General features: G+C 46.4%; 5 protein-coding genes across 5 annotated transcripts; 3 read left to right on the plus strand and 2 right to left on the minus strand.

Annotated features, from left to right (window-relative positions):
• Positions 1–545: 545 nt before the first annotated feature.
• Positions 546–3,322, plus strand: SERLADRAFT_465667 (uncharacterized protein; the record flags this gene model as incomplete). Its single annotated transcript, XM_007317524.1, has 17 exons — positions 546–617; positions 668–964; positions 1,014–1,027; positions 1,076–1,214; positions 1,266–1,378; positions 1,433–1,560; positions 1,604–1,793; positions 1,850–1,879; positions 1,934–2,045; positions 2,097–2,144; positions 2,195–2,261; positions 2,319–2,417; positions 2,469–2,542; positions 2,595–2,674; positions 2,729–2,835; positions 2,892–2,979; positions 3,029–3,322. 16 exons carry the CDS (start codon positions 678–680, stop codon positions 3,115–3,117), a joined length of 1,665 nt encoding a protein of 554 aa, XP_007317586.1.
• A 430-nt stretch (positions 3,323–3,752) lies between these two features.
• SERLADRAFT_437205 (uncharacterized protein) lies at positions 3,753–7,772 on the minus strand (the record flags this gene model as incomplete). Its single annotated transcript, XM_007317525.1, has 20 exons — positions 3,753–3,953; positions 4,004–4,127; positions 4,178–4,398; positions 4,455–4,710; positions 4,766–4,939; positions 4,989–5,418; positions 5,475–5,486; positions 5,542–5,695; positions 5,751–5,869; positions 5,930–6,017; positions 6,073–6,120; positions 6,179–6,320; positions 6,380–6,431; positions 6,485–6,496; positions 6,553–6,563; positions 6,629–6,761; positions 6,811–6,933; positions 6,983–7,062; positions 7,115–7,377; positions 7,641–7,772. 20 exons carry the CDS (start codon positions 7,770–7,772, stop codon positions 3,753–3,755), a joined length of 2,775 nt encoding a protein of 924 aa, XP_007317587.1.
• Positions 7,773–7,983: 211 nt separating this feature from the next.
• Positions 7,984–10,543, plus strand: SERLADRAFT_465670 (uncharacterized protein; the record flags this gene model as incomplete). The annotated part of the gene is made up of 10 exons (XM_007317526.1): positions 7,984–8,156; positions 8,218–8,321; positions 8,392–8,491; positions 8,543–8,578; positions 8,635–8,675; positions 8,725–8,896; positions 8,952–9,805; positions 9,867–10,155; positions 10,212–10,373; positions 10,432–10,543. The coding sequence occupies 7 exons, from the start codon at positions 8,058–8,060 to the stop codon at positions 9,264–9,266; spliced, it is 867 nt and encodes a 288-aa protein (XP_007317588.1).
• Positions 10,544–13,500: 2,957 nt separating this feature from the next.
• Positions 13,501–17,243, plus strand: SERLADRAFT_437208 (uncharacterized protein; the record flags this gene model as incomplete). The annotated part of the gene is made up of 17 exons (XM_007317527.1): positions 13,501–14,161; positions 14,216–14,348; positions 14,399–14,409; positions 14,475–14,486; positions 14,540–14,591; positions 14,645–14,786; positions 14,840–14,887; positions 14,936–15,023; positions 15,074–15,113; positions 15,169–15,247; positions 15,304–15,457; positions 15,510–15,521; positions 15,580–16,174; positions 16,250–16,514; positions 16,572–16,792; positions 16,846–16,969; positions 17,034–17,243. The coding sequence occupies 17 exons, from the start codon at positions 13,501–13,503 to the stop codon at positions 17,241–17,243; spliced, it is 2,847 nt and encodes a 948-aa protein (XP_007317589.1).
• Positions 17,240–20,752, minus strand: SERLADRAFT_415042 (uncharacterized protein; the record flags this gene model as incomplete). The annotated part of the gene is made up of 6 exons (XM_007317528.1): positions 17,240–18,647; positions 18,698–19,747; positions 19,804–19,919; positions 19,987–20,161; positions 20,232–20,339; positions 20,651–20,752. 4 exons carry the CDS (start codon positions 20,072–20,074, stop codon positions 17,562–17,564), a joined length of 2,340 nt encoding a protein of 779 aa, XP_007317590.1.
• Position 20,753: the final 1 nt, after the last annotated feature.

Consider the following 20,753-nt stretch of genomic DNA (forward strand, 5'->3'; position numbering starts at 1 on the left):
TCTGGACTATCATGATAGTAAAACGACCCCAAATGCCCATGTGATTACCAAATCACAAAGTGTTCAGTTCTCCCTACTAGGGCCCCTTTTAGTTACAGTAGTTACAGTATATAGTCTCATTTCTCTATAACCCATGGTAGCTATACATTTAGTGGTTGGGTTATAATAGTATTTTGTCAAGCTGTAACGGAGTTTCAATGTAGACTTGACCAGTTACTACTACTAGTGTCTGCAAATCCCATCACTCCATTCCTGGTCGCGGTCGTGCATCGAAACCACTTTGACAATGGACGGGCAGGTTGCGGGGTCGTCAATGGATGTAGATGAAGAAACGGCGCAGATTCATCACATGTCGCTCACTCGCCAACCACGGGGTCGTCAGCCGTTCAGCTCATCTGAATTCACAGTTGGCTATGTTTACCATTTAGAGATGATGATACACAATTCATCGAATGGACATCCAGAGCAACCGGAGCGCATTTCGCGAATTCGAACCGCGATTTCAGATGCTAAGCTGCTTTCGAAAATGAAATATTTGCCTATCAGGTCAGTGAGGAGAGAAGAGGCAATACTGGTTCACAGCGAAGAACATTGGGACAGAGTGTTAGCAATTCAATGTAAGTCGCTGCATGTAGAAAGTTTCCAGATGACACATACAATGAAAGAGCTGTTCAGCCATGACCCCACAAGACATCATCGATTCAGAAGCTTACTACGAATCTCTCTCTGTCTACGTTGTAAATGGTACTCCTGCAGCAGCTCGTCTCAGTTGTGGAGGCGTCATTGAGGCATGTCTTGCCGTCGCACGTGGTGAATTGAAGAAAACATTCGCCATAGTTCGACCTCCAGGCCATCATGCAGAGCCGGACGAACATATGGGCTTCTGCTTCTTCAACAACGTAGCTATTGCTACGAGAGTCGTACAACTACTTACACCCATGAAGAAAATTTTGATCTTGGATTGGTATGTATATCTAGTTTCAGGAGGTGTAGGTACTCAACACTCTATGCAGGGACGTTCACCATGGTAAGGCAGGAGAAGAGTTGCACACGAACAGATCCTAACAGTTAATAGGCAACGGAACACAGCGTGCTTTCTATGATGACCCGTCAGTTCTATATATTTCGTTACACCGGTACGAAAGTGGACAATTTTATCCTTGTGGTACGTTCGGGAGCATGGTATCCTGTGGAGAAGGCCCAGGACTAGGATAGTATGTCATTTAAAAGTCGTTTCTAAGCTCGTAGAACCGACGCTGGTTCAGTTCAGTAAATATCCCTTGGCCGGAAAAAGGTATGACAGACGCAGATTATATCCATGCATTTCAGCAAGTGGTCATGCCCATTGCTATGGAATTTTCGCCGGACTTAGTCATCAGTACGTATCTGATGTCCTTCCATGAAAGTTCCATACTCATTCATCTCTTCATAGTTTCTGCCGGTTTTGACGCTGCTGATGGAGATGAACTAGGGGAATGTCATGTCACGCCGACTGGCTTTGCTCATATGACACATATGTTAGCAAGTCTGGCTGGTGGAAGATTGGTAGTGGCACTCGAGGTATGTGTAAAATAGCGCTGCATTGATCAAACTGATGTCTCAGGGAGGATATAACATGGATGCAAGTGCCAGTTCCGCTGTTGCCGTTGCTCGCGTAATTTTAGGTGAAGCTCCACCTGAGCTGCCCCCGCAAATCGCCACAGAGGTTGGTACAGAAACGGTATACCAAGTTGCTGTGGAACAGAGTAAGTATTGGAAAAGTGTGAATCCAAAAGCTTGCGAGCCTCGTGAAGGTAAAGCCGGTCATTTTCCTCTCTCAAAAAAGGCTTTGACGAGTCTTGTCATCCAGATGTGACCGAAAATACGTTCTCTATACCAGGTACATATGTCTCCATATATGCGCACTCAGCTTTCATTTACGCCGTCACCGTAGAGATTCTCAAAGCTCATAGGCAGCATTATCTTTATTCAAAGCACAATATGCTACAAGTACCGTTGATGACCGCGGAATACGAAGAGCGCTTTGGTACTCAGGTTATGTGCACGTAAGGTATTCCCCCGCAGTGCAAACATTCGATGCTTAGAACGTTTCTTAGGAATGATCTACTCGAGAACAAAACACTGGTTGTGTTTGTACACGAATTGTGAGCTGATTCCATTCAAGAAGTTCATTCAGACTAAGAAAAGTTCAAAGTGGAAATCTTCGAGTCGAGCTTAATAAAAAAACCACATGCGACGTGCGTCTCGAGTACTCTCATATGGTAAAATAACATATACTATCATGATATCAGCGCACTTATTCTTATTTAATCAATTAGATCGATACCTCAAAAAAGCTACTTGATTGGATCAGAGATGAAAAATATGCTTTGCTCGACGTGAATCTATTCCCAAGGCCATTTGCAGCTCCTTTGAAGGTGAGTTGATCGGTACTACATCTTTTCCCTAAGCTCAGATATCCCCATCAGCGCACGAAAGCTGTGGATTCCCCAGAAAATTACTCGCAAGAGCTCTTGACCTATCTATGGGATAACTATATTCAGTCCGTCAGCTCCTTCCGACTTGTATGTTTCTTACAGACAGAGCATGTACAGGTCGTCAAACGTGCAGCGCATCATTCTAGTTAGCCATGGTTCAGCATGTCTACATCTGATGAGCCTACTGGAGAAACGAGGTACGTCGTAAGCCCTTTCAAAGGTTCAGTTCATTTATATGATATAATTATCAGCTGCAAACGTAATAAAATACGTCAGCGCTGTGGTTCAAGTAGTAGGAACATCTGTTGTACCTGTCGTTTCTGGAAATGTCGACACTTTACGCGCCTGGTATGAAAAGGTGTGTCTTCGTTGAATGAGCCATCTAGAATTGCGGTTAATGAGGAATTTTCCAAGCGATCTCTTGTAATAGTCTACTCAAAACATCCTGATTTTACGCCTGATTCACATTTTTGGAGGAGATATGGGGACCTTCTCAAAATAGGTATTGTCTGTATTCTTTCCAATGACCACTGCGTTAATATGCTATCCAGACGAACAAAAGCCTATCAAACTCTTGCTACAAGCTCTACCAGTGATCCAGCAGTTTGTGAAGCGAGCTGTGGAGTCCCGCAAGGCATAATAATTAGCTACCAAAAACATACACAAAGGATCAATACAGTATAAGATCGGTTCTTTACACACCGCAAATCTTCAGTGTCCTAACATGCACCTGATGGTTTCTGTCCGATGTGAAAAAGTGAAAAAACAGTCTCTATAATATCTAATACAGAGATATTCTCATATAGTTTCCAGATAGCAGGCCTGTTAGTAGTCGTTGCAAATCCCACTTTCTGCCAAGCGTTACCCGAATTGAGTGCGACGAGACATGTCGCAAGCTTCTTGTACTTTCAGTAATGAACTGGCTGACTTTGTTTTACTAATAGATGCCCCAAGAAACTCTGTTTCGTGCACTATCCTAGCATCATGATTGCTCCTAGTATCCCTCAATATCGCGGTGTTCTCTCGGTATATTCATATCGATTGCCATACCATACCAGACTATTCTCTGAGTCTACAATGGTGCGATCATAAATATAAACATTAGGTATCAATTCTGCATCAATTAATTTACCTCGAATTGAGAGATAAATAAAAAAAACTACTAACCTCAATGTGCCAAGGAGTAATAGTATGTATATATAAAATCTATGTGCGGCTCCTTCGTAGCCCGGCTTCTACGTCACGTCTACCGTCTCGACGGAACATAAGGATATGTTAAATAAAATCTACCACTCCTCTACGAGCAGAAATGGTAGCTATAACTTTTCCTTGCATATCCAGCAAGCCTCCAGACCGCGTGATTACAAGATCACCGTCTGTAAGGTCAGACCTGACACCGAGCAGTGTTTCTAGATTTGTGGATGCCAATGACAAGGCTTGAATTTCTGAAATTTGGCCGTCAGCTTCGAGTGCCGCCTAGAATTCTGTCAGAACTATGAAGTATACAAGCAAACTTGAGACCATACCCAGGCCGCATCAAAGCGTGTGTTACGCGCGCTCCATTGCTCTTTTATACCTATCCCAACAGTGACGTGGTGAGCAAGAAGAAGGGAAATTGCGCTGTCCTTCGTGATTGGTGGGCCAGGTAATCTATAATGATGTTAGTTAAAATACGAATGGTTCTTAGGAGATTGACTTACATTCTCTGGGATTCCCATGTAAAAGGGAAAGGACGTGACGGTATCAATATCACACCGACGTTCGCTTCACCGATTTCACGAGCTAGTAGATGAGCTTCTGAAGCACCTACGAGCGTTAGTTGAAGTTTATTCCCCATTTGTTCCTCGACTTCCGCTTTGAGTTCAATCAGAGAAGCTATGACATCGGCACTCTCAACTTTGACCACCAAAGGTATCTTGCCCTGAAATGCAAAGGCAATTGGTAGAGTATAAGAGAGATGTAGAGAATGATGCTCACCTCCGCAGCGTCGCTAAATTCATTAATATTCGTAGTTCCAAGTAAGAGCCTACGTAGAGTAGCTATTTGAGTGCTGATACTCGGGCCAGAGTTAGAATGGCTAATCGCAACGTGCAAAGCAGCGTTACGTTGGATGAGTGCTCCTTTTTCAAGTTTATTAGCAGCGCCAGTTGCAAAAACGGTGCTGAAACCAGAGAGGAAACCAGTAGACTTGGGTGCACTGATTCCAGAAGTTACACCCGACCGGTAAGCAAGCCTAAAAATATGACTCTATTTGAGTGACCATTTGTGGGCAGCAAAGGATAACGTACAAGGCATCACGGGCAGCATATTGCAAGCCATCGGAGGCATGAATCACTTCGCCCCCCTCAAGAAGTTTTGGAATCACGTTTGAAAGGGGATCAATAACACTACCATCGACAGTGGACAGTTCTCCCTGCATCTCCTGCAGACCAAGAGGTGATCCAAAAGACACAAGTCCAGGGCTATATGCATTGATTGAATAACAGTATATGTCGCGAAATTTGAACTTACGAGATAGAACCACCTTCTAGATCTACCCATCTTGCTTTACTCCTTAGGCTTGGTAAGTCCTTTGAACATACCGTCTCAGATCCTTGACAAACGACTTTGCCGTTTTTTACTATGGCAATAGCGGGCACTATATTTTTACTAGGAGAATAAACTTGCTGAATTATGCTGCCAGCCTTGACAAATATATTGCTGATGTTAGTGAAAACAACAGTTTCTCCAGGTTTTGCCTTCTTTGCCTCAAGGGGGGGGAGACCGGTGTGTTTCAAAGTGTCGAATGCTTCCGTATCAAAATTTGGTGCCACTGGAGCATTTTGCAAAGAGGCTGGTTTGATGGCTGTATAAGGGGATTCTATCTGAGGGATACCGTCTGCGTAGACCTGTTTAGGCGTAGCCCCCAGAGAGAGCGGGTGGCTATCCCACACGACAATGTCTGTAAAACAATCAATGAATTAACTTCAAAGCCTTCGCCCAGTTGGACCAACGAACCCGCATCATATCCTGTCAGCCGTTTTCTGTCAGTGCATGCTATATATTGGATTTGTATCACACGAACCTTGCTGAATGAAGCCAATGCGATGATCTTGTCCCATGATCCTGGCGGGTGTCGACGTAACAGAAGCGAGGGCCAGATTCTGGGGAAGACCATAGTAATGTGCTTGTTGAGCTTCATAAAGAAGAAAGCGAGAATTCAACACTGGGTGATCGCTCTGAGTGGCCGAAATATTAGTTAGGAGCTATATGGATTGTGACACCAGCACGAACTTTCATAATGACATCAATACCATTCTCTGCCAAGATACGAGGAGCATATTCCGAGCCTCGGTAGGCCTCTCGCTTATATCTAGCCTCAGTTGCAAATAAAACTATTGCAGGAGGATGTCCTATTTACATATTGATAAGATGGTAAGGGACTCAGTTATAAGATCATCAAACTGGCTCACCGTAAGCCTGCTTCAAGAGGTCGGGAACAAGGTATGCTTCATGTGCATGATGAAATGCGGCGATGGGAAATTGAAACTCGTTTGTGAGCTAAATGTACAAGGTGACTCAAGGAGTAAACAGGTGATACTATATAGTCACTTACCCGTACTAGCGCATCAAGATCTACAGCTTCATAGCAGTGGGCGTGAACCTAATCCGATCTGTCCTCAGAACGGGTAAAATGTGAAATAAACTACAGTTATCATTACCTTAACACGACCTCTCAATACATCCACTAGAGCCTCCCATTGTAAATCTTCGGGAAAATCACCCAGCCCATCCCATCCACCAGAGAAAGCTTTAGAGCAATATTCGTCCTGAGCTTCTTTGATCTTACGTGCGTGCTCGTAGCTGTTGGAATTTATAACTAGTGACAAAGATAATTGCGAAAAAGTTTTAAAGATACAAACCCTTCACGAAACGCCCAAATAGTGTCCATTCTCGTACCCGAATAGGCGTGGCCTGCAACATTCATTACTCAAAAATTTCATGTACCAGCTTGAGAAAATACTCACTGGGGTTCTCGCCTGCACAAAGTGCGAAAATGATATAAGACGAACAACTAAGCTGCGATAGAACTTACCACATGCATGTCTGTAAACGCAATTCATGAATATAAGGCTATGTGAGACGCGTAAATAATCATGTAGAATGCATACTTCATTTGTCTCCAACGAGGAGGTGAAAGTGGGTCAACATGAGAGCCATTTATTGAATAAGGAGGTTCCAAAAGCATGGAACCTGGGGTGTTTGCCTCCGTTGGGCGCAACTTAATAGCGAACGCCTGACCACCTGAGATAGGACTTGAGTGACAATGTTGGTATATTATTGAGCGACAAACCAATAGAGTTTACAGATCCAGGAAGTATTACTGATGTCGTGACACCGCCAGAGATAGATAACTTATACGAGTCATCATGCGTATTCAAACCGTCAAGGATACGTAACCACGGCTGAACCAGTCCTGCAAACATGTTCATCACAGAACGTTGGCGGCAGTAAGTTGAATTTACCTTTGTATGAATTAATGTCATAAGCTCCGTCCAAAAGGGGAGAACTGTGCGCCCCGATGTGAGAGTGAATATCGATGATGCTATACAAAAATCAAAATCATCGGCTATGACATGAAATGGCGTTGAAAATACCCAGGTGTGACCCAAGCTCCAGACAAATCCACGGTCGTAAGGTCTAAACCCTCATATTTACCAAGGACATCACGCGCCTGTCCTACAAACTGAATCAAACCCTTGTCCAGTAGAAGATCTCCATGAATGACTTCGAGACCAGAACGACGGCCAGTCCAAATTGACGCGTTTCTCAGAAGAGTGGGCTTCGTACCGGGAACAAACCGATCTGATTCTGCTCTGGAGTGGAAATCCGACGGAGGGCCTGGCTTGACATTTAACGACTGACATTTATGAAGGTTTATAAGTGTGTGTAGGGGCAATTCAGCAGATTTGTTGGTCAAGACGTGATAAAATATAAAACTTGACAATATGGCCAATGCCACGCAGCCAAATAATAAATGCCGGGCTGAGAGAATACGAAATGTCCCCCGGGCTTGTGACCTGAGCAGGGCATACGACGGTAGCTCGCCCATTGTCAACGAGATGGGCGAAATAGACCAGAGACAGTCAGAACTAGTGAAAGCACTGAAAGGATCTTAAAAACGGAGAGTTGCTGTTCGGGTGAAGTACTTGTAGACAAATGTGAGTCAACGTATCTCTCGATTGCTCCGAGCCTCTCGTAGACTGTCGGAACTTTAATGGCTTTGTTTCGCAAATATAGCTCATGGAGCGCCATGTTACTGTCCTTTACGTTTAATCTCGTATGGAAAAGATACGAGGAGCGCTAGTCATGCGGAGATACAGACCAGCAGTTGGAACCATTCCAAGCTTTTGGGATAGGCCGACGAGAAAGTTATGGCAATAGTAATACCGTGTGTGGGAAGTTTTGAAATCAGCGCATTCTGACTGGCCTGCCATTGGCCAGGGCGCCCGACCAGTCCGCGCCTGTGGCTTGGCCTAATACCACCACCGCGGCTCTCGCACATATGTCTCAGGCCTCAAACTAAAAAGACAATTTTCTATGGCTACTTCCACGAATCATTCTGATGGGAACCCAAAAGCAAAACCACCTGTTGTTCTACCTGGCACGGGAAACAACATCATTATAAACCCTAATCAGGTCCGTAACCTTCGGTAAATGAACTTGACATCAGACACTATCCGAAGCCCCGTTATCATAGCGCCTGAACCCAGTTCTTGAATGTATACGCAATGTTGGCAAAGAGTTTGGAGATATAGTTGCTGATTTTCAGGTAGGCCGCACAACTGCTGTTCTTTATCTCAGGTATGCCACCTCGGGTATCAGATACACTACGTCCCGATACTTATCATGATACCGGCTTTGATCCCAATAGTTTGAAGTACCACCGTCTTCATCCAGAATACATACACACCAGGATAGAACGGTTAGGACATGCCTATAATCTGCGGGTTTTGTTGATTATTTGTGACGTCGTAAGCACTCTTCGCATCCCATTATCGTATACCCGACTGAATATACTCGAGAGCGAACACCAGGAGCCTATTCGCGAGCTTACAAAGGTATTTCTTATCGCGATAAGCTCCTCGTCCTTGATAACTGATATCAGACGCTTTAGACATGCCTCATTAACAATATAACCATTATGGTGGCCTGGAGGTATACTTCCTTTACGTCCTCCCTGCCGCCTGAACTGAAGTCAACGTAGTTATGATGAAGCAGGGCTGTATCTTTCTACGTACAAACAATTTGAGTACAAACCTCCAGATCTCATCAAAGAACGGCTCGACAAAGATTACAATACGATACTTCGCACTGCACTCACCAGCATCAACAAAGTCAACAAAACCGATGTCGAGACGCTTCGCACGTCGCTCGGGGTATGTATTTTTCCCCCTAGTCATCTTGTGACATTGAGGCTGACTTGAACCACAGAGTTTTTCTGATATCGCAACGTCGTCGTCCGACCAGCTTCAAAATTTACCAGGTTTTGGCCAAGTGAAGGTTAGAAGAATCAAAGATGCATTTGAGAAACCGTTCCGAAACAAAGCTACAAGTACTTTGTCTTCATTGGGCACACAACCTCGAACATCACAGAGCACCATAGCAGAGGCTGGCCACAGTACGGCCGGTATCGCAGATGAAGGGGACTTGAACACAATAAAACCAGCCCCTGTCGCTGTACCACGAGAACCAAGTCCCGTGTGGGATATCGAACTTGATTTAGATCCCCCATCGGATATTGACTAGGGACCCATACATCACGGAACTTCATCTACGAGCTACAGCAAGGAATATCATCGTATATGGCTCCATAACTGACGGGGCCTCGCCAGCCCCGATCGGACCTTACCATACAGAGTACTAAAGGAGGGAAAGCACAACGTAGTAAACGGAAATTTCATAGTCATCTGATTGATATCACATCACCCAGCCAATCCCTAGTTCTGGAGGGACTCTATAGCGAAACATGATCTGACCAAAAGGATGCATGGGTGCTCCAAGGGGGTCTAGTATTTAAGGTGTATTTACGATACCGGGTCTTACAGTAGAATGACAATATGATAACGTACAGGAGGATGGCAGCAAACCAATATGTGACGGCTCGGAACTACAGTAAATTAAAAGAGAAACCTATGTTTTGGCAAAATAAGCTCGCAGGTTCCGTGGTTTACCCATTTCGCTCTTATTTCTTATGATGGCTAGACGCTGATAGCATATGCGCAATGCCAACCGTTGAAGAGATGATTTGGTACGAGAGCGATCAAGATGCGCAGCGCGAGTATCGACTAGCAGAATTGATCCAAGTCAGCATCGATATCCACAGACTTGGGAGATAATGGAACGAACCTATTTTTCCGTGAATCAGATCCAGGGTATTTTTTAACACTTCTATTGGCGTCAAAGGCCTCTTAGACTTGCTTGGACTGTCGTGGACTGAACCACAGCTGGCAGAACCCTGGAACTGAAGCTCTTTGATGATATAAGGATCTATATCCACCAGCGCAATGCTAAGGATGTTGACGTAATGACCGAGGTCTTCATAATCGGTAGTTTCAGATGAAACATCGAAAGGAAGCCCAGAACCCGAGGGAGGCGTCAAGAGCGAGATAACTTTGTCCAACGGCGGGAGCCCAGCCTATTAATAGAGCCCTTAGGATTCACATACACTTTATTTTTTGGAATGTAACTTACATTGAAAAGAGTACCCTGACCAGATAAGAGACTGAAAGCAAGCCATTGCGCGAGATGCCTAGCAGGAACACACCCGCTTGAAAGATACGAAAGAAGGTGTGCTTTATTTACGGGCGTGAGTTTGAATGCATAAGCCAGTATCTTGTCATGGAGGGTGGTTTCCTAACATATTCACATGGTTTGATGAGATGGAGCTTCAAGGATACACCAGAGTACTTACTACGTCCAAAGCCGTATGCGGCTTTTGATTGACAGTCGAGCAGATGCTATCGACGCAAATAATTAATTGACGCCGAAGATCGTTGGATATGGATGGATCAAGTCCGACGAGTAACAAACTCAACACGACATCAGCTTCGTCACAGAGAGCCCCAACACTACATTCCAAAAATGAGACCCCGACAAGACTTTGAACGAGATTACCACTTACCGTGCAGCAGCTGTTATAAGAGTCACCAAACGATAAAGGGCATCTTCACGAGCAGATGCATCTGCTTCGTAGGATCTGACAGTGGACGGAATCGACCATTGTAGCCTGTTCATAATATCATGATCTGCACCAAGGCGAGCCAGAGCAGATGCAATCGATGCAAATGGAATTACTGGTCGACCTTTATGTGCCCATAAATCCAGTAAAGACCGGAATGATGCCTCGACCAAGTGCGTGCGAGTAGGGGAGGCAGCTGGATGCCGTCATCAGAAAGTGCGTCTACTCCATTGAAATATAGTTTACCTAGAACAAATAGAGGAGAAATAAGCGCAGAGAGTTTGTCATGCCCCAGTTTTTGAAGGACGCCAGATCGCATTATGAGCGCCAGCTGGTCGACATCTTTATGCAACGTCAGGCAAGCTCTATGCAAAGATCAAGGGAACATACCTTTACTTTTGATTAAGCGTTGTAATAATGCAAGGATAGGGTGTCCGCTGACGTCGTCAATAGATATCATATCGAGATCATCCACCACGGAGTCCACATCCATACCACCCACATCCTGAACAGTCTTCCAGAAAACAACCCCCCGAATCTTATCCTGGCTTTTTCCCTTGCCCTTATTCGCTTTATCGCTTGCTAAAATCTTGGTAATGACATCACCAGCCTGTGAACCTAGCATCGCTGTTTCTCTCTCGCCCAGCACGGCATCATCAGAGGTACTCGCACTTAGATTTTCCGGACTCCCTACCGGGCTGGAAATTCTGTCAAGGCGGGCTCCGCGAATAGCACTCCACGCTGCATCCTCGTCTGCAAGGTCGATATGGTTCAAGCTCGAATTTCTTGCCACTGGCTCGTCCTTGATAAATGAGTTTGACAAGACTCTATTTTTCTGCTTCACAGCAGCCTCTGCTCGACGTATAGCCGTCATATCGTTTCCACGTTGTTGTTCACGCTTCTTTTCGCGTAACAATGCATCGAGAGGATTGGATGCAACTTTCTCGCGGTACTTAGCCTTGGTGGTGGGAGATTCTTTGCTGAGTACAGTCGGGAGGCGGCTTGCTGCGCTTGATTTCCTGCGAGGGCGAACGAGACGACTAGAGCTTTTGTTTTGGCGTTTGGGAGGCGACAACGAGGAAGATGACGATGAATCCGCTCGACGACGTCTGACAGGTGTCATATGATCTGCAGATGACAGGCTAGAAAGAGGGGAGGAAAATACATCATGCTGGACTTGAGGAATTCTATGAGGTACGCTGAAGTAAGTTATACCAATGGATATAATTGCCATCTAAAGTTTCCTTCGACATACCTTTTTCCTTTCACAACGCTTGCAAACAAATTCGTGGTAGAGTCTAGTTCATCGTCACTTTCATCTAGGTCCTTGAGTTGAAGAGGGACCCCCTGTTCACCGTCGCTAGATAGGACTGCAGCGTGTGCTTTGGCAGTAATTTCCTCAATGGCATTTTTCACAGCATTCGAGTAGGGAGTTTCTGGAAGAGGTTTGTCGTCCGAGTCAGGTGATGGCAAGGACGTTGTTGTGAACGCTGGAGTACTAGGAATGGTGCTGCCGTCGGAGTTGGCGGACATCACACGAAGCTGACTGCTGACTTCTGTTTCCGAGTGTCGAGAGGAATGTATGAAACTGGAGTGGGCAGCAGAGACCTCTGGGATACGCACAGGAGAAGATACGGGTACGACAGTGGGAGGGTCAACGTCCATGGCTGTGTCTGGATCATGAGAGATGTCGGCTTGTTCCCTCCACCTCTCGACATTGTGCTTGATTTCTACAGGGTCCCAATTATCCATTTTTGGCAAAGAAAGCTCCTGTTCGTCAGACTGACTGCTTGCGACCAAAGGTTCACTCAAGCGCGGAGATGAGGTGCGTTGAGGGGCAGAAAACGAAGTACTGGCGAGTTTGCAGGGGGGCTTGCGGTCCTGGGTGGAGGATAAAGAGGTGGGTTTGGTTGGAGAGCTAGTTGGGTGTTTAATGAAGATAGGGTTTCTAGGAAAGTTGTTTTCAGAGTCAATCTGGAACTTCTTTTTGCGTTTATTAGGTGTCTGCAGCCTGGGAGTTGCAGGTAATCGGAAGCCTGGGTGCGAGTCCACATCAGGGGAACGAGGGCGCTTTCTCACTGTAGAGTTCGAGTCATTCTGAGGGCGTAGGGTGCTTAATGCCATGTGTTGCTTGGCTGTACGGCGTGTAGAATATTTTGGAGGCGATACCTTGATCACGGAAGCGCTGGAGTTGTCTGAGGCGAGTGTGTCTGAAGAGATGGAGATTTCATGGTCGGACGTGGGCGCGTTTCTCTTGCTTTGTGTGGCTCCGCTTTGGCCAGATCTAGTGGTCATCGTGAAAGGGGGTGGTCGAGTCGTTGAGGAACGTGACGAAAGCCTGGTACTTGGCGCTGTGACCGTATTCTGCGACGACGACGACGGCCCGACTTGTCGCGAAAAGAAATCGGTCACCTTCTTGTCGGCTTTCATTTGTTTTTTCGTGAAATTCTTCTTCATTTCTGCGGTCGAGTTCGCGTTGGAGGCGGAAGCGAGCACACCGGCGTGACGACACTTTTCACTCAAAGTCACACTTGCCACATTTGGACACCGCCAAGACGCCGTCCATTAACCCCCCTAATATTATAATTAGAGGGGTCAAGCGGTCACAGATTAGCACTCAATACACGTATGTCACAAGCTGTATGGGTGTGACCCGTGATGCGCTCAGTGTTTTGGTCCAAAAGCGCCTTACCATGTATGGTATAACTCGATCGAGCACTAATCGGGTGCAAAATGTTTGACGGTGACAGAACTTGACACGGTCGTCTGAACGTCCACTCTCTCTTCCTACTCTTTGCAGGAATGGATAAGGACAGCACTAGGCTGCAGGCTCCCTCAGGATGGGCAATCCAGCACAAATGCAAAACCAAATTCTTCCGTCGTTTGGCCGTGTTCGCTGCATTGGCGTTATCTCTTGCGTCACTCAACCACCTGAGCTTATCATTCAACGAGGAAGAAGCTACTCCTGCGCATATAGCCACAGCAATCTCGCGTTGTCAATACCTTGCAAGAGAGCCAGGCCCTCCCTCCGACTTTCACCAAAGAACATCTTCCGACCGGTATGAAGTAGGAACAAAAGCAACGCTAATCATAAACGCTAAGATATGGACCGGAGAGCACAATGGAACCGAGGTTATTGACGGTGGCATACTTATGGACAAGGGTGTTATCGTCGCTATAGGGCGAATCAATCCAGGATTAATTCAATCCTACAAGGATCTGGTCATAACCGACGTCCATGGCTCTTGGGTAACACCTGGAATAGTTGACATGCATTCCCATCTTGGAGATGCCTCCTCTCCAGAACTTGCTGGTGCTATAGATGACAACTCAGAAAAGGGTCCAATCGAAGCTTGGCTTCGTAGTCTTGATGGTCTCAATACTCATGACGACTCTTATCCACTCTCCATATCTGGAGGTGTCACAACCTCCCTCGTACTTCCAGGTTCTGCAAACGCCATCGGTAGAAAATTTCATCACTATATGCTACGCAATTTATATTAAGTCAGCATTTTAGCCGGACAAGGGTTCGCCATTAAGCTTCGCAAAACAGCTGAACATTCTCCAACGTCAATGCTACTGGAGCCGCCCTATACAGTCAATAGTTCATTCCCAGATTATAGCATTACGCCGAGATGGCGACAGTTGAAGTGAGCTATCATTTCTTTTCTGTGACTATAGGCACTGATTCCATTCTCAGACAGGCCTGTGGTATGTCACACTCGAACTTTAATAATGTTGACAAAACTGATTCTTCAATGGTTCCTTACATCAAGGCGAAAATCCTAGTATGTTTCATTTTCTACGTACGCCAACGTCCGCTCAATGCATTTGTATCTAGGCAGTGTATACTCCCAGACGCGTATGGACAACTTGTGGTCTATGCGTGAAGCGTACGTTGTCTATCTCATGGTTTGAAACCTGGTGTGAATTTAGTGTTCCCAAGTTACGACAAAGCGAGAACCATAAAGGAAGAACAGGATGCTTACTGCTCTGCAGTTCTTAACGGACAACACCAGGGTCTTGGTAAATTCCCAGATGATCTCAAATGGGAAATGCTGGTGGACGTACTCAGAGGTAGAGTCAAGGTTCATAAGCAATTCAAAATTCTGTAGTCTACGTACTTATAAAAACCATTCAGGTGCAAACTCATTGCTATGAGGCGGTCGATCTTGACGCGTTAGTTCGGGTACGTATTCTGTTCTTTTTCCAACCAAAGATTAATATCTTCTTGCAGCTATCAAACGAGTTCAAGTTCCCTTTAGCCGCAGTACACCATGCGAGCGAGGCATATCTGGTTCCCGAGCTGTTGAAGAAAGCTTATGGTACTTATATCTCTATAGCTTAATTTTCGCAATTTAATGCTTTTAAACAGGTCAAGCCCCTGGTGTAGCTCTCTTTGCCACCAACTCTAGGTATGTCTGCCATCAATTTTCATTTTTAATGTTTGATTCAACGGTAATGGATTAGATATAAGAGAGAGGCCTACAGATCCTCCGAGTTTGCACCCAGAATACTAGCGGAGAATGGTATCAGCGTCGCCATGAAAGTAAGCCGAGACCATTTCATTACCTATTTGACGTGCTGCTCCAACTACCATCGTAGAGTGACCACCCCGTTCTCAATTCGCGCTACCTTCTTTACGAAGCACAACAAGCACATTTCTACGGTATGCCTACTAATTTGGCTCTGGCATCGGTCATAAGCACTCCTGCTCGACTCCTGGGACTTGACCACCGCGTTGGTTATGCCAAAGAAGGTGAGCTGCAAGCAGATTTATTGTGTAATGGTTTCTGACGGACTGTTTCCAGGTTGGGACGCAGGTAAGCAACAATAACATTTTATTCGACTGTCCATCCCTGCAACGCTCAATCCTGCTAGATGTTGTCGTATGGGATAGCCATCCATTGTCCCTCGGAGCTACACCGATGCAAGTTTACATTGACGGGATATCGCAGCTAAAGTCTCCTCATGTTATTTCCAAGCCCCAGGAGTTCCAGAAGGTGCCTGAGGTGCCAAATTTCGACAAGGAAGCAGCAACAGTTGTCGAATACGAAGGCCTCCCACCTTTACAACAAAGAAAGTCTGTGTCAGGCCTTGTGTTATTCCGTGGTGTCAAAACATTCTTTTTGCGTGGTGAGGGGTCGGTTCGTGAGGTGTCCATGACACAAGACGATATCTCAGGCGTCGTCGTAGTCAATAACGGTGCCATATTTTGTTCTGGACCTATGGCAGACTGTTCATCCTCGTTTTCCGAATCGGATGCGGAGATCATTGACCTTAAGGGAGGCTCAATCTTTCCAGGTTTAGTTTCCTTCGGGTCGCCTCTTGGAACATCAGAGATAGAAGCAGAAGACTCTACCAACGATGGTAATGTCAATGACCCATTGACTGCCAAGGTACCAAGTATTATCGGAGGTGACGAGGCCCTCATCCGAGCAGTGGATGGTCTACAATTTGGCACTCGTGATGCTCTGTAAGTAGTCGATTCGTAATCCATTGACACCGGTACCATGTCCTGATAACTTATGCGCCTAACGTTCATTTATAGCCTTGCCTACCGCGCTGGCGTGACGCTGGGTATCACAGCGCCTAGCCATAATGGGTTTTATGCAGGCTTAAGCACTGCGTTCTCTTTGAGTGCCCCTCACAAGCTACACCCTGGTGCCGTCGCTCAGGATGTCGCTGGTCTGCATGTCGCCGTACGGCATTTCGATAATGGTCCGAGTGTGAGCACCCAAATCGCCACCTTGCGCCGCTTACTTCTTCACCCTGTGGGTGGAGAATCAGGGTATTGGTTCAAAGAAGTGACGAAGGTGAGATAAGTGTGGACTCATTGTCATCACAAAAAGCCTCATCACCCTTCTCCACAGGGTAACGTACCGCTCGTCATCGAGGCACATAGCGCAGACATTATAGCAACCCTCGTGCGACTGAAAATGGAAGTCGAAGAAGCAAAGGGAAGAACCATCAAGTTAACCATAACTGGAGCTTCAGAGGCACATATCCTGGCGAAGGAGCTCGGAGAGGCTGGCGTTGGGGTCATCCTATCGCCAGTCAGGCCATTTCCAACATTGTGGGAGGACAGACGAATGTAGGTCCCATTCTATATCCGAACGTTGGGGCATTGCAAATAACACTCCACAGTTTACCAGGCCCCCCTCTATCGCAACAATCTTCGGTATCGAAACTCGTTACCAACAACGTCACGGTGGGTATTGGTGTGGTGGAGATCTGGGAAGCTCGAAATGCCCGTTTTGACCTAGCTTGGGTACGCAGATTAAAGAGTTTCCATTCCACTGGAGTAGATAAGCTGACGGTTGATGTCATTCTAGGCTTCCCTAGAAGCTGGTGGAGAAATAGAAATATCGAAGCAGGAAGCTATTGCATTAGCATCGACGAACATCGAGAAGTTGGTTCTAGGGTACACCCGTCCAACCCTGTCAACGGAATTAGTTGTCACAGAGGGAGGCGATCTGTTTGACCTGAGTAGTAAAGTGGTTGCAGTAATTAACCCTTCTCAACATGCAGTAGAGTTTCTCTAGTTAATTCGAGACACCCATTATGGATGCCTCTTTCTAAATTGTGATGGTCTTCTATGTACATATAAGTAACCGAAACTGATCTATATTTTGTAATTAATAAACATATAGCGAGAGCGACTACGATAGGGAAATTAGGCGAGTAAACGTTTCACGATGTGAATGGGAAAACATTGCAACCAGTGTTTTATTGTCCGAATGAGTGTAATAAGAGGCTCAGGGAATGCAAAATGCAGGCGAAGTGAAAATGATGTGGAGAAAACAGTGCAAGAACAGAACGGCATTCATATGTAACAAACAAATTATAAAATGGAAAACTGTTCATGACTGAGTCGCCGTGTACTCTTCAATTGTAGGTTGTCTACTGTGCGCTCTTGAATGTGAATGTGAATGTGAGTACGATTGCGGAGTTATAGGCGAAGGTGGCACAGATTGTCTAGGTGACGATGAAGGATTAGACAAGAGGTGACTAGATGGCGTCATCGAACGCTGTGATTGAGAGTTATGGCGCGAATGGGACTGTTGGAACGACCATCGGCTGGGAAGTAGTGACCCCATTGTTGTCTCGGATCCATCATGGGATCCGTCGTGGGATTGTTCGCTGGGTGGCGACAGTGTAGTATGTGTTGGCGTCGTCGTGGGATAAGGGTGGTTGATAGTAGGATCCAGAATAATGTTCTGTTCCGGCGTCGGATTGATGGGACGACCAAGAGGTGCTTGTGATTCACCCGAATGATACGACCCGTTACCACCCTTCTCTAGCATAGACTCATCAGCCGTACTTTGTTTTAACGAGCGATTCTTGCGCGCAAAGCGGAGGAGCCGAAAAACGCCGAGGTGGACGAGGGTGTTGAAAAACATGACAACCACGGCTATGGACATGATCACAGCGATCACGATGCCAATGGCAACCCGTGGGATCGCAGCCAGATTGAGGCTCTCTATGAAAGCGATGAGGAGCCCAGTTGACACCACTCTCACGATGGCGAGATAGGTGGAGAGCACATCTCCGCCTCTGGTCTTGTGCGGCCGTAGGACCAGAGTGGAGGCAAGGACACCGACTTCTATGATCAGAATGGCGATGACTTGCACTTCCCCATTGGCCTGAGCAAAAGCAATGAAAAGAGCCTTCAAGAAAGTTGCGATGAGGAGAGGAAGAATAAAGTAGTAACGCTGCGTGCGGTATTGCCCGTAGAGGGGACCGTGGGATGTCAGATGGTCTGTGTGGGTGTAAAGTGAATACGGCGTGGACCGAATAGCCAAGCGCGCAGTTAGATAGACAGGGTACAATATGTATCCCACGATAAAGAGGAAGAGTATGACAGAAAGGAGAACAGAAAGCCAAGAATCCTGGAGTGTCCATTGGTAAAACGCAAAGATGGTAACTGGTGTGAAAGCGATTATACACTGTACGAACAGTCAGCGACCATTGTCTCATCGTGACTAAAAGTGCTCACCATACGAAGACCCCAAGCTCGAGCGAAGGAGGGGTATCGATATTTCCACTCGAGAACTCGTTCGTCTTTGCCTTCACGACGTCGATGCAAAAGGACAAGAACAGCGTAACCCAATCCCAAAACAGTCAACACGATCGCCAGCAGCATGAGCGTGACCAGGAATATTGTCATGAACGCATTCGCAGTTGCAATCCCGATTGAGTTTACATAGATGGGAACCCCAGCTTGAAGGGTGTTGTTGGACGACGGAGTGACTACTTGTACTTGGCCAGCTGAAGTGGAAAATCCTGACAGCTCTTGTATGGAGAGAGGCGACATATAATTGGCCATCGTAAAGTTGGATGAGGATATGGAGTCCAGATTCAACCCAGAAGGACCAGACAAGCTTGGTGTCGCAATAGCGTTGTAAGGACTGAGTTTGCGGTTCACGAGTGCAACAGCCGAGCCGGGGCTTGCATTGGCCATTTGACCCCCCGTCAATTGACGCATATTGTTGATGGATACTTGTATTGGAGAGGAGGCGGAGGCGGAGAAGAGACCCATTGCCCAGGCAAAATTGGTGGCAAATGCACGATAAACGGAAGAGTAGTTGAGACTAAGAAGGGCCGTTGATGCTATCCATTGATAAAGGTAGAGGAGGTCCAAGAGCCTATAAGGTGCAAGAGCATCGAGCGACGCGGACTGTACAATTGCTGAGATGAGCGTGACGAGTGCTAGGCCACCTGTCGTCCATTCTACGGCTTCTTGGTGTGCTGACCAACCGTTTGACAGAGTGGCTTGTACACAAGCTTCGACGTTACCGGTTGACACTTCGGTAAGTTGAAGCTGCGCATAGCCCTCGAGGTCTGGTATCTGGTACGCGATCCCAGGAATTCTACCAGATACACCAAGAGAGGCAGGTAATTGCAGAGAGTCGGAGCCCGTAAAGTTGTATTGTGGTAAAGGACACAATGCACCATTAAATAGGGAACAAAGATCGAGAGTAAAGTTGACGAGATGCATCCCATAGACGTTCAGCACGAGGTTTGCAGTAACATTAACGTTCGGTTCCTGAGATATCACTAGATCAACAGGGCGCTAAAGCACAACATGAGGATAAGACATACGACACTGGCGGCGGAGATGTTGAACCATATTGACTGGTTCGCGGCGAAGTAGGCAACGTCGAACTGCTCAACGAGTAGTGTGTATGGCGGGGAGCAATACGATACGGACGAAGTAACTGGATACACGCCACGGAATGAGGGTAAGATGAGGATGAAAAGGAGGCGAGATATATGGACACGTACATAGGACATCCTGTTTAGCTTGGACGCGAGGGGTGAACAAAAGGAGGGCGGGAATGAAGTGCCGCAACCTGGCGACACGGTGAAACATAACGGGGAAAGGAAAAGTCTAGGGGGAGGAGGTGGTGGGAGGGAAGAAAGAGAGATTGGAGTGAAATTGTTGTATTGCTGTGGTGGGCTGATAAAGTAAGAACGCTCCAATGAGTTGCATGTAGTAAGCGTGTTGTTCATTGTTCCATTGTACTTACCGTTCTATTGTTGTTTTTTGGAAAGTGTTATGGAGACGTAATTGCACGCTCTCTCCAGTACTACAACGGAATGAGGCCTTACCGACGTGCTCTTCACGGACAGAAAAGCTGCAGAAAGCAAGGCCTTGTCGACGTTGCGGTCAGAGGGAACGGGCTTATTCAACACACCATCCGAAACAAACTCGCAGTAAGCCGAGGGCTCTGCCGCCACGCATGCCCGATGGCAGTGCATAGAATCGCATAATCAGCCGATCTCCTCATGCTTGCCTCCACTTGGTCTAGTATAGCAAAACGGATAACGGCCTATGTGCAAACCATCAGAAACACCCATCGTGTTCGAGGTTAGAACACCACTAGAAGAACACACATCACGGTACCGCGAACCGTGGGCACTGCTCAACATGCATCATGCAACACACAAGCTTCTGCTGGTCACACCTATAATTGTTTCACGAGGCTCGTACACGTTTCGTACCAGTTCTAACACCCTCATACGGTCTCGTGCGTTCACAAATAGTCCCC

This window comes from Serpula lacrymans, assembly GCF_000218685.1.
Source record: "Serpula lacrymans var. lacrymans S7.9 unplaced genomic scaffold SERLAscaffold_6, whole genome shotgun sequence".
Classification (NCBI taxonomy): domain Eukaryota; kingdom Fungi; phylum Basidiomycota; class Agaricomycetes; order Boletales; family Serpulaceae; genus Serpula; species Serpula lacrymans.